The sequence below is a fragment of the Rhodotorula toruloides genome (assembly GCF_000320785.1).
Source record: "Rhodotorula toruloides NP11 unplaced genomic scaffold Scaffold1, whole genome shotgun sequence".
Lineage (NCBI taxonomy): Eukaryota > Fungi > Basidiomycota > Microbotryomycetes > Sporidiobolales > Sporidiobolaceae > Rhodotorula > Rhodotorula toruloides.
The window spans coordinates 801,353-812,828 of record NW_015622961.1 but is presented as its reverse complement, the minus strand read 5'-3'; the positions used below and the strand labels follow the sequence as shown (position 1 = coordinate 812,828).

Here is an 11,476-nt window from a genome sequence, read left to right as displayed (position 1 = left end):
AGAGTCCCTCGGCTCCCGCCGCCGCTGCTGCCCGCTGTCCCTGGCCGTCCTGAAGGTGCTGGAGGTCGCGAAGGAGCAGGTGTTGCGGGCGAGTAGGGAGTCGCGATCGCATTCCCGACGACCTTGGCTGCCTTCCCGGCGGATGAGAGGGCAGAGAGGGCGGCGGAGGACGACGAAGACGGTAGTGAGGGCGAGGCAGGCGGGCCGATCGACGGCGCGACCGATGCGGCCGAGGAGGATGGCGGTGGGGAAGCGGCGGACGGTTGCGAGCCGTAGGGGCGGTACGACTCGACGAGCGTGCGGAACGGTTTGGAGAAGTAGAGCGACTGAAGGATCGAGTTGGCGTAGCTGTTGCACGAGAACAGACGAGATAGGTCAGCTCGGAGGAACCGTCGGCATACAAAGGAGAACGCGAGGACGGACCAGGTGTTGGCAATCTGCGCGCGGACGTAATCCAGGACCAGTCAGCAGAGTGTTCTCGTCACGAGCGACCCTGTCAACAGCCGTCCAGGCGAGCCGAGCGAGTGTCGGCGGCGCGTCGAGGTGTTGGGATCGCTCGAGGAGAGGAGAGGGCGGCACGCACGTTCTCAAAGCCAAAGTAGCGTTCGCCGGGCAGTTCCGTGAACCACTCTGTCGCTACCGGCGGCGCACCAGCCTGCACCGTCCCTCCCTGTGCTCCCGCCGACCCCGTCGCCTGCACACCTCCGGGCCCTCCTTGCTGCCCGCCCCACTTCCGCAGAAAGGCCATTCAGCGGGCTCGCTCGATATGGATAGCTGCCGTAGACTCGTGTGCGCAGTCTACAGGCGCGGCATGCGGTGGTTGCTGTGTTGCGGAGGTCGTGCGGTCGAAGCGGACCGAGAACGGGCGGAACTGGGCCGGCGGTGGTCGCAGGCGTTGTACGGATGAGATGGCGCGCTCGAGTGGATCACTGGCGAGCTAGCAACAAGCCGGGCGAGCTGCCCTGGAGCTGTGAGTGAGTGTAAGCGAGTCCAACTCGGCATATGTATGAGGTCGCTCGTATCGAAGTCGACTGGCGACGACGAGTGAGGCTGGAAAGCGGGCCGCGCTGCATTCAACGTCGTGTATCGTCTACAGGAGTAGTCGTTGAACAACAAGTCGTCCGGCGACCCAGAAAACGCTTCTCCTCGAAGAACTCCATCCGTTAGTGCGCAACTTTGAAGCTTGAGCCTGCACGCCTGATCGTGCTCAAGCCGCACCCACGCACGAGAGATGGAGCGATTTAGCCGACGCTGGAGCGGAGCGAGCGAAGGGAAGAGCCGGACTTCCTCCTCGAACGCGACCTTCTCAACCTCGACACTACGCCGAGCGAGATGCTGAATAGACTGCAATGCTGGTGATAGACAGACCGACTCTACTGTGTACATTCCTTCCGAATCCGAGTCGGCATCAACGAACGCCCCGAGTCCGCCCTCACTCCGACTGCTCGCCGACCCGCCGAATCTCTACCATGTCCGGCCCATCCCTCGCCTGCCCATACTCATGCTCCCGTCGATCCTGGTGCGCGCGGGGCGGTCTCACTCGCTCATCGTCGGCGTCGGCGTCGACGTCGGCATCCGCGAAGGGGTCCATGTACCGCCCAACAACTGTCGACAACGGTCGAGCAGACGGGAAAGGCAGAGGCGGAGCATTCGAGCTTTGCTTCTGCATCATGGGCTGTGACTGCGAGTGGCGCAGGGTCGTGAGGGAGCGTCGAGTACGTTGTTTGCGTGGACTCGAGGTGGGCGAGGGGACGGTCGGCAGGTTGGCGGTCGCGTAAGAGTATTGGAAGCTGGTAGTACGAGCTGTCAACGAGGCGAATCGCTTGAGGAGGAAGTATCAGTACGCACGGATCCATGCTGCTCTCCGTCGAGAACTCCCTCCTCCTCGGCATCCCCCTCCTCCTCGCTCCCCCCGCACCCGCTCCCTCTCCCTCAATCCCCAACCCAGCTGCGACCCCTCCCTTCAACGCTCCAAAACCCGCCGCAATCCGTCCCAGCACACTCGCTCCACTATCTTCCCTCTGATGCCTGCCTTTCACGATAGTCGTGACCCGCGGCATCGGCGCGGAGGGGTACAAACCCGGTGACTCGGCGGGCGTAGGAGCGAAAATGGGCGAGTCGGCGTCGTGGTAGCGCGAGTCTGTTTCGGTTGCGAAGGACGACCAGTGGCGTGGTTGGCGGTAGGGCGGGTTGAGAGAGGTGAAGGAGGGTTGGTGGTGAAGGATGATGGGTGGGTCGTAGGAGACGGCTGTGGATCCGAGCGGCTCGAAGGAGGAGAAGGGAGGGGGGGAAGAGCGTCGGCGGCGTGTGCCGACCCAGCGAGGACCTGCGCGGGCGGCGGGGAGAACGGTCAACGGTGCGAACTTGGTCAAAGCGGCTGAGAAAGGACGCACTGTTCAAGAAGAGGTCCCCGCCCGTCAGACCCCGAAAGTCATCCGATTGTCCACTCGCATTCGTATCACCACTCCCTCTCCTCGCCACGCCCAGCGGAACCCTCAGCCTGTCCCTCTCTTCGTCCGCTCCATCGTCCTCTTCGTCCGCCTCGTACAGCGTGTCTCGACTCGGTCGAGTACTGGGGAACAACCCGCTCAATCGCCCGCTCAGCCAGCCTCCCTCAGACACGAGCGCCTGTCTCCCCTGAACCGGTCTCGAGCCCTCGCTCGACCCGCTATAAGACCGCTCGTCGTCCTCCCTCTCGTGGATAACCCTGAGAGCAGGCAAATCCGGTGTCTGAGGCGGCGTATACTCCTCCTGCTGCGGCCCTCCTCCTGCCCCGCCCTCGCGAGTGGACAAACTCAAGCACCCGAGCCTGCTCGACTCGCGCTTCCTCGCCTCGTCGTCGTCCCCTCCCAATCCTCCAAGACCGGCATCGGTACGCGGACTGTTCGTCTCGTAGCCCTGCCAGAGCTGGCTCAGCGTACTCGTCGCTTGACGCACCGGGCCCAGCGGGAGTGATCCCCTTCCCTCCGCGTACGCGAGGGGTACAGGAGGCGCATACGAAGCGTTCGAATACGGAACCTCCGAGGAGGGGACGAATCGCGAGGGAGTGCTGTAAGACGACGGAGAGGGAGGGAAGTAAGCGTTCGCTAAGGAGCCTGTCGGGTCGTAGAACCGCGAGAGTCGGATCGGGCTCGATGGTTGGATTGGAAGGAGCGTTGGGGGAGAGAGTGGGCGAGAAGGGAAGGTTGGGGAGTCGAGGTCGAGCCGGGGAGAGGTCAGGTCGATGTCGTCGAATGGCTCGACGGGGTCGTAGCGACGGAGGTCGTCGTTCCGAGCATACGGGTGCGCTTGTCGAGCTACTCCAGCCGCTGCTAGTCCCGCAACACCCGCCGCGACTGCAGTATCTCTCCCACTTTCTCCCTCTCGTCCGCTCAACAACCCCTTCTCTTCCTCCGTTCTCGGAGATCTCCCCTCCCCTCCATCGGTCGTCCTCGGACTAAACCCCTTCTCCGTCCCTTCCTGCGGCGAACTACCCGCCATACTCCTCCCTCCTCCCACTCCTCCTCCTCCGCGTCCAAGTAACCCCCCCGTCAAGCGACTCAGCACGCTCCTCCCGCTCCCACTCCGCCCGCTCACCCTCGAGGGAGTCCTCGTCGGAACCCATTCCCACAGGACCCCTCCACTCTTGATCCTCTTCTTCGGCTCCGAAGCAGAAGCAGGGCTGTCGAGGAGTTCTTCTTCTTCCGCCACTGCACTTTGTCGTCGTCTCCTCCGCCGAAGGCAGCAGCAGCAGAGTGAGAGGAGAAGAAGGAGGAGGAAGAAGAAGCAGAGCGGGGCGGCGATGGCCGCGGCGAGTTGGGAGGGGGTTAGGTGGTCAGCGGCGTTGAGGGCGGGGGAGGAGTATGATGAGGTAGAGGAGGCGGATGTGCTGGAAGAGAGGGAGGGAGGTACTGTAGGGCTGAGGGAGGAGGAAGGGGCGGAGGTGAGGGATGCAGCGGAGGAGGAGGATGAGGAGGTTGCGGAGAGGGCTACTAACGGTACTTCAGTCAGGTCAGTATCGACGAACACAGAGCGGAAACAGATAGTGACGCTCACCGGACGTAGCAGAAGCGTAACCGCTCGACAAGCTGGCGACAGAAGCCGGATCGACCGTCGACGCGGCAGTTGCGCTGGCGAGAGCGGCCGAAAGAGAGGTCGCTACGCTCGCTAACGACGCGGCGGGTGCGGAGGAAGCCTGTGTGGAGGGCGATGTGGGCGAAGGAGACGGGGTGACCGGAGGCGAAGAGGCGGAAGCTGAGCGCAATCCAACGGTCAGTACTTCATGTCCGTGCGACTTGTCGACCGACGCACCTGAAGGAGCTCCAACAGACGCCGCAGAAGACGGCTCTGCAGGCGACATGGCAGTTACCGCTGCTGGAGCAGACTGGACGCCCGCCGTTGTAGCGCCCGCCAAAGCCTGTGTCCCGCTGCCCCCGCCGAGGGTAAACATCCTCGTTCCTCCCAGCTCTCTCACAACCGTCTGCGTCGCATCCCCTCCCGGCGTCGTGTACAAGTCGCCCAAAATCTGCCCGCTTACGTCCGCTGCTGGGTCGATGGTGAGAGGGAGCTGGAGGATGTCGGTGCCGTATTGCGTGACTCGTTGGGCTGTGACAATGAGGGTTGGTACGCCGTTTGGCAGGAGGGTCGCGAAGGTGTAGGGCAGGTCGACGGTCGCGGTTGGAGAGGAAGTGCGCGAGAGCCAGGCTGGGAGCGGTTGGAGGGGTGCGCCGTTGCCTCTGCCGGGCGACACATCGCCCATGCCTCCTTCCTCTACTCTTTGCGCTTGTAAGCTGGCTGTGCGAAGGCGTGTGTCGAGTGCGAGGACGAGAGCGGAGGAGCCAAAAGTTGGGAAGGTTGCGCGAGGCGGGTGCGAGCGAGGGTGGTTGATTCGCTCGTGGGTGTGCTCGAGTGTGTGTTGTGGTCGTGCTGGTCGCTGCTGGGTGTGCTAGCAGTCGAGTTGGGCTGTAATGGCAGAGTTGGCTTCCATCATTCAACATGCGATCGTCCAGTCCTCGGCGCCGGGCAGCGGGCAGCCCTCGATCACAAATGCCTGCGCCTCTTCGCTCTCCTCGCTCGCTTGCTCACTCTGAACAGCTTACGAGTGACTGGCTGACTGCCCTCAGCACCCACTCAGCCCACCATGCGACCCCGCCTCCGACTCCCCTTGCTCTCACTCGCCGCACTCGCCCACCTCGCTCCCGCACTGCCGCAACTCCGCCACGACCAAACCGTCCTCTCCCTTCCCACAGAACCCCTATCCGCTCCCATCGCAGACCACTCCATACACTCACTCACCTCCCTGCCCTCTCACCGCATCCGCCTCCGCTCACCACGCGACTTGTGCGACCCCGCCGTCGACCAAGTCTCCGGCTACCTCGACACAGCGCGAGGACACCACTTCTTCTTCTGGCAGTTCGACAGCCGGAATGATCCCGAGAACGACCCGCTCGTCCTGTGGTGCGTTCGACGAGTTCCCCTTCCCGTTAATGGACAAGGACTGACGGGCTTATCGTGCGACAGGTTGAATGGAGGACCTGGGTGTAGCTCGTTCACGGGACTGTTGCAGGAGCTGGGACCGTGTCGGATTCAGCCGGACGGGAAGGACCCAGTCTTCAACCCATACTCGTGCGTTTCGTCGCTTTATGTCTTTGTCTTCCCGCGTGAGCCGTGCTGACTCGGGTGCATACACAGCTGGACGAACAACGCCTCCGTCATCTTCCTCGACCAGCCAGTCGGCGTCGGCTTCTCGTATGGCGACAAAGGCGACCGCGGGATCTACTCGACGGAGGCGGCGGCAGTTGATGTGCGTTCCGCGTCGTTCTTCCGACTCTTGCGCATCTGGCTGATGTTAGACTTCCGCGCAGGTCTACGCCTTCCTACAGATCTTCTTCGAGACCTTCGCCGACAAGTTCGGAAACTCGTGCGCCCGACTCTCCTCTCATCCATCCGTGACAGCCTTACCGAAGCAAACATGAGCGCAGGGAGTTCTTCATCGCGGGCGAGTCGTTCGGCGGACGGTACATCCCCGTCTTTGCCGACTACATCCTCAAGCAAAACCAGGTTGCCGAGTCGTGCGTCCCTCTCGCTTCTCTTTCCAACGACTGGACGCTGACTCGCTCGCTGGGACTCGTAGGAAGGGCCTGCGGCACATCAACCTCGTCTCGGTCATGATCGGCAACGGCTTGTGCGTCCCCCTCCTCTCCCCCCTCTCAGCCTCCCGCTAACCCCTCCCGCGGCGCAGCACCAACCCTCTAACGCAATACGCCTCCTACTACCCGACCGTCTGCACGAACCAAACCGGCTACGGACCCTACGTCAGCCCGAGGGAGTGTAGGAAGATGCAGGAGGCGTTGCCGAGGTGTCAGAGTCTCGTCAAGGCTTGCTGGGGTGCGTCCTCAGTTACTCCCTCGCCCAATCTCGCAATCCCCCGAACATTGGCTGATGAGATAAGGAGGAACAGACGACCTCCGCAACTCTGCACTCTGCGTCTCCGCGTCTGTCTACTGCGAGACGCGCCTCACGAGTCCGTACTTTGCGACGGGGAGGAGCTCGTACGATATGACCAAGTTTGGCGAGTATGAGGAGGAGAAGTGGATTGCCGAGTGGTTGAATCGGTGCGTTCGCCTTCACGGGCTTTCCGCCGCGGAGTGACCGGGAGCTGACGGTTTGCGCGTGTGAAGGGAGGACGTAAGGCACGAATTGGGTGTTGACTTGGACCCGCATGGACATGGGGTGAAGAAGTTCAAGGGCTGCTCGGGCAAGGTGTTCAACCACTTTGACGCAACAGGCGACGGGTTCGTCCCTTCCACTCCCTCCTTCCCTTTCCTCAGACTGACTCTCCTTGTGAGCAGCGTCAAACCCTCCCATCCGCACGTCGCGTCCCTCCTCAACTCGCAAATCTCCGTCCTCCTCTACGTCGGCACAAAGGACTTTATCTGCAACTGGTACGGGAACAACGAGTGGGCTCTCCAGTTGGAGTGGGACGGGGCGGGGGAGTTTAGAGAGAAAGAGTTGAGGAGTTGGTACGCTTCTGCGGACGAGGAGAAGGGGGAGGAGGGGAAGAGGGCGGGCGTGTTCAGGCAGGCTGGGGGGTTCGCGTTTGCGACTGTCGAGGGCGCGGGTCACTTTGTGGGTCCCTTTTCACCGTTGCTTTCCTCGAATCCAGTTTGCGGATTCAGCGAAGCGAGTCGACCTTCGCAACCTGCGACTGCGCGTTCGACTCTTCCTCCGCATCCTCCCGCCAACACTCGCCTCTTGCTCCATTCACTCGACGCATGACTGACCCTCTCTCGTCTCCCCTTTGCGCAGGTCCCGTACGACAAGCCGCGCGAAGCTCTGGCGCTGTTCAACCGCTGGGTGTTTGAGCGCAAGGTCGGCTTCTCCCGGGACTCGCTGCAGTAGAAACCCCTCCATGCCAGCTACTGTATTCGCATTGTATCGCCTGCACTTTAGCACTGCGCTGGTTGTTCATGAGCTATTCGCTGCACGTGTGAGTCGTGTTTGCCTTGGAACGCGCCGCGACTCGAAGTTGGGTCCTCGCTGGCGTCGCTCGCGCTTCTTCCTCTTTCACTCACTCGTACACACGTTGAACAGCACAAACACACCACACGCAACGTCGTGAGTCCCGCCTTCGACCCAGGCGAACCACCCGCACGCTCGCTGACCCCGTCCTCGTCCCGCTCAGCTCCTCAACCGGCAAACGCTCCTCCCCCTCACTCGCCACGCCTCCCTCGGCCAAACGCACCCGCACGACCCTCACCCTCTCAGACGCGACCAACCTTTCGCGCGACGAGGCGCTCAACCTCTCGCACGCCGAGCTGGTCGATGCGTTCGTCCTCGTCCGGGACGCTCTCGACAAGGAGCGCAAGAAGCCTGTCGCGATTGGAAGTGCGGGGAACGCGCCGAAGGAGTGGACCGAGGAGGAGATCAAGGTTAAGGTTGCGCAGGTCGCAAAGGTCGCTCGCAGCGGCATCAAGGTGCGTTCCGTCCAGTTGACGGGTTGTCCAGCTCGCCATGCTGATACAATCGTGTGGTGTCTCGTGACTGCCTCTCGCTGGTCCGAACAGTCCTTGATGAAATGGTACGTCGACTTTGCCCTTGTCTGCACTCGTCCTCCTCTCTCGCTGCGTTCCGCCATTCAATCTCGCATGCTCACCTGCACTCGTCTACCCGCAGGCAACCCTCGTGCAAGCGCGGCGGCAAGCGCTTCAGCTACCAAGGCGTCGTCCCTCACCCGCACGTCCTCTACTCGCTCTCCAACTTCGAGGTCCCGAAGACAAAGTCGAAGCAGTGGAAGCAGAAGAAGCTCACGGTCGACGAGCTCGAGAACGCTCTCGGCGACCTCACTGCCCCCGTCAGTGCTCGCTTTCGCTCAACTTTCATCCCCAGACAGCGAGCGTAACTGAACCGTTGGACGATTGCGCAGATCCGCTACGGCGAGCTCAGGATCAACTCGCGCGAGGTCACGCTCCACTTCGACTCGGATACCAACGCGTTCAAAATCAGCGGCACCTACGGCCTTTGAGCGACCCACTACCGCTCGCTCGGCGCTTCCTTCCTTTCCTCTCCTCTTCCTTTCGTCAGCGCTTGATGCGCAGCCTTCGTTCATAGCGAAAGACCTTCGATGTACCACTCCCTTCTCACCTGTACATGTTCTGCTTTGACGCGTCGGTGGCGCCGCTTGAAACGAAGAAGTCTCTCTCGCTTTCGCACCGGCTCTCGCACCCCGCTCCTGCATCACCCGAGAAGCTCGAGATGGACACGATGCGAATGCAGCCAGACAGCTTGAGTGGGAACACGGGTGGATACAGCTTGGGGAATAGTGGGAGATAGGACGGACGGGAGACGGACGACGGAACAGACTAGAATTCGAACCACGTCTTGCGGACCTGCGCACGACGAAGACAGCGTCAGCGGACATTAAGCGAGGAAGGCGAGCTAGTTAGAGCGCACCTTGTACTTGTACGGAACGTTCCTCCTCAACCTGTCCGCCGCATCCTTCGGCCTCGCAAACGACCCCTTGTTGTCCGCGCCCTGCCCACTCCCCCACTCACCACGCTTCATCGCCTCCCTGACATCCTTCGAAAACTTGGCCGCCTGCTGCCTCGCAAACTGCGCGCGCTCGCGCCTCGCGCGCTCCTGCGGCGTCGGCGCAGTCTCGGGCGACCCGTCGTCCAGCGGAGGAGTCTCGAACATCTTTTGCGCGGCCCCGCCGGCGGGGTTGTATGTCGGAGGAGGCATCTCCTTCTGCCCGAGCGGCTTGACCACCTCGGCATGCGGCTTGCCCTTGTCCTCGTCCGCCGTCGCCTTCTCTACGAACGCCTTCTCATCAGCCGTCGTAGCCTCGTCAGCGAGCCCGTTCAGCTCGTTGAAGATGTGCTGCTGGACTTCTTCGGGCGACGCGGCGGCAGCTTGTTGAGGCGTGAAATCGGGCTCTTCGCCCGTGAAGTGGCGGACGCGCTCGTCTTCCTGCTCCTCGATCTCTTCGTGCGAGAGGAAGTGCTCGATGTCTGCGTGGAAAGGGATTAGCGGACAAAAGGGGCGAAGCGATGTGAACGGCGCGCACCTTCAGGGTGAACGTAGTCCTCCTCGCGCTGCGTCTCGGGCGTGTTGTGGTACTTCTCCTCGTGGCTGCGGGTGTGAGAGATTCAGCAACGAGTACATCGAGATGAAAGAGGGCGCGGACGTACTGCAAGAAATATTCTCCTTCGGCGTCTGCGGGTAGGAATCGTCAGCGTAGACTTCGCACCATGCTGGAAGCGCGGGACGCACCGTAGTGATGCCCGAGGTGTTCGACACCCTTGAAGTTCGGCAGTCCACCGACTCCTCCCGCGACGAACTCCCTCATCGTCAGGACGCCATCTTGATTCGTGTCGAGCTTGGCAAGGACAGCTTCGACAATGTCCTTCGCCTGCTGCGTGTGCACCTCGAGGTTCTTGGCGCCTTTGCGGCGCTTCTCGTGGTGGACGCCGTAGATCGACTCGAGTTCGTTGCGGTCGAGGACGCCGTCGCTGTGAGGGGAGATCACTAGGCGGCATCAGCGGCCGCTCGACGGGCGAGGCGTGACGCCAAACTGCTGTCGTCCACTCACCGGTTCAGGTCATGCAGGTGGAAGAACGCCTGGATGTCGAACGAGTCCATGTGGTGCTGGTTCGAGGGGTACAACGCGGGTGTCAGCTCGTCGTCCCCGTCCGACAACGCGTCTCGACACGAGCGACGCACCTCCTGAGCCATGTGCAGCTCTGCGTAGGTCGCATCCGGGTTCTCATCGACTTCTGCATGGTCCCCGTGCGCCAAGGCGAGGGAAGCGGCCGCCGCGAATGCCGTCGCTGCGACGAGGGGAGTCGTGGTGCGCATGGGAGGTTTGTCGAGAGTCTAGCGTTGCGTGTAGAAGTCTACGGCGCCGTGCGAGTACTTGGAAGGGGTCCGTTCGGTGTGGGCGGGGAAGAGCTGATGAGAATGAGGAGACGGTGAATGGGCGAGCCTGAGTAGGTGTCGCCGGTACAGACGGCACTTCAGCAATCGCACAGCAGCACTGGCAAACCCAACTCGAGCAACGGAGCGGTGAGGACGGGCACAAGGAGGAGTTGGCCTGAGGAGGAATGGCTTGTCGAGGTCCCCCGCGCCATCTCACCCGCGCAAGTCAGGAAAGGGACTGCTTGCTGGACTGGACGGCTCTTGAGACTCTCCACACCATGCCCCTCCTTCTCCCCGCCCCGCTCCTCACACTCCTCGACCACCTCGTCGCCCCCACCGGAGACGGTTCCCCTCACACCGCTCTCGTCGCGTCGCTTCAAGCAGGACACAGCGTCCTGGTTTCGCATTCCGTACCGACAAAGGAGCCATGGCCACCTGTCCGGCCGAGCGAGGACGAGGAGGACGAGGACCAGCGAGCGAGTCGGTATGCAGCGTTAGCTGGCGGGGCGTGGCAGGCGCAGCAGAGTGAGCGCGGCGAGAACGGCGAGAAGGCGCAAGAGAAGGAGCCGCTCATGCTCGAGTCGGAAGTGCGTCGCCCACTCGCCTCTTTTCTCCTCGCACCGGTTGCTCACCCCCCTGGTCTCCTTGCAGTACGGCCGCATCGCCTCCATCGCTCTTGGCGGCTTCCTCCTCGTACTCGCAGGGACAGAGGCTGCACCGTGGAAAGTCCTGGACAAGAAGGTGCGTCTCGAAGGACTTCCTTGACCTCTGACGGCCAACTCTCCTACCGCATGTCTGACGCTTTCTGACGTACGCACAGATCCGAGCAGCGGCAGAACAGCTTCGACAGCCTCTCTCAGCAGTCGAGGCGTAGCGCGCACCCTCCCCTCAAACAATACCCAGCATCTCGATACCCTCTTCTTCTCCTCTCGTCTCGCATTGGCGGCATCCGTTTCCTGCAATGCCAGCGCGACGTCTCAGCGATCGTCACCCCGTGCTCCCCAGCTCTTGTATCCGGCGGATAGACCACAGCTTGGGAGGTGGAAAGCGAGAGGGCTGGAATGCTCACGAACGATGCGTA

At 62.3% G+C, this 11,476-nt stretch overlaps 6 protein-coding genes across 6 annotated transcripts in view; 3 read left to right on the top strand and 3 right to left on the bottom strand.

Moving 5' to 3' along the window:
* The window catches only part of RHTO_00334 (ubiquitin carboxyl-terminal hydrolase 12/46), a gene marked incomplete at both ends in the record, with an annotated part of 3,462 nt that extends 2,714 nt beyond the window's left edge, over positions 1–748 (bottom strand). The window contains 3 exons of the mRNA XM_016414018.1: positions 1–348; positions 424–437; positions 584–748. The exon at positions 1–348 is cut by the window's left edge and continues 401 nt beyond it. Of these exons, the coding sequence (XP_016277025.1) occupies positions 1–348; positions 424–437; positions 584–748 (527 nt within the window). The remainder of the gene's footprint in view (positions 349–423; positions 438–583) is intronic.
* A 684-nt stretch (positions 749–1,432) lies between these two features.
* Positions 1,433–4,738, bottom strand: RHTO_00333 (putative G-protein coupled receptor; the record flags this gene model as incomplete). Its single annotated transcript, XM_016414017.1, has 5 exons — positions 1,433–1,790; positions 1,849–2,326; positions 2,394–3,968; positions 4,036–4,233; positions 4,291–4,738. 5 exons carry the CDS (start codon positions 4,736–4,738, stop codon positions 1,433–1,435), a joined length of 3,057 nt encoding a protein of 1,018 aa, XP_016277024.1.
* Positions 4,739–5,119: 381 nt separating this feature from the next.
* RHTO_00332 (cathepsin A (carboxypeptidase C)) lies at positions 5,120–7,380 on the top strand (the record flags this gene model as incomplete). The annotated part of the gene is made up of 11 exons (XM_016414016.1): positions 5,120–5,436; positions 5,500–5,604; positions 5,671–5,782; positions 5,844–5,899; positions 5,961–6,050; positions 6,113–6,163; positions 6,221–6,366; positions 6,440–6,593; positions 6,660–6,773; positions 6,831–7,107; positions 7,288–7,380. The coding sequence occupies 11 exons, from the start codon at positions 5,120–5,122 to the stop codon at positions 7,378–7,380; spliced, it is 1,515 nt and encodes a 504-aa protein (XP_016277023.1).
* Positions 7,381–7,448: 68 nt separating this feature from the next.
* RHTO_00331 (uncharacterized protein) lies at positions 7,449–8,503 on the top strand (the record flags this gene model as incomplete). Its single annotated transcript, XM_016414015.1, has 6 exons — positions 7,449–7,468; positions 7,573–7,596; positions 7,664–7,955; positions 8,046–8,059; positions 8,155–8,332; positions 8,405–8,503. The coding sequence occupies 6 exons, from the start codon at positions 7,449–7,451 to the stop codon at positions 8,501–8,503; spliced, it is 627 nt and encodes a 208-aa protein (XP_016277022.1).
* A 337-nt stretch (positions 8,504–8,840) lies between these two features.
* Positions 8,841–10,335, bottom strand: RHTO_00330 (secretory pathway protein Ssp120; the record flags this gene model as incomplete). Its single annotated transcript, XM_016414014.1, has 7 exons — positions 8,841–8,867; positions 8,932–9,488; positions 9,545–9,609; positions 9,669–9,693; positions 9,751–9,989; positions 10,070–10,125; positions 10,201–10,335. The coding sequence occupies 7 exons, from the start codon at positions 10,333–10,335 to the stop codon at positions 8,841–8,843; spliced, it is 1,104 nt and encodes a 367-aa protein (XP_016277021.1).
* Positions 10,336–10,673: 338 nt separating this feature from the next.
* RHTO_00329 (uncharacterized protein) lies at positions 10,674–11,269 on the top strand (the record flags this gene model as incomplete). The annotated part of the gene is made up of 3 exons (XM_016414013.1): positions 10,674–10,982; positions 11,047–11,136; positions 11,216–11,269. The coding sequence occupies 3 exons, from the start codon at positions 10,674–10,676 to the stop codon at positions 11,267–11,269; spliced, it is 453 nt and encodes a 150-aa protein (XP_016277020.1).
* Between the last annotated feature and the right edge of the window lie 207 nt (positions 11,270–11,476).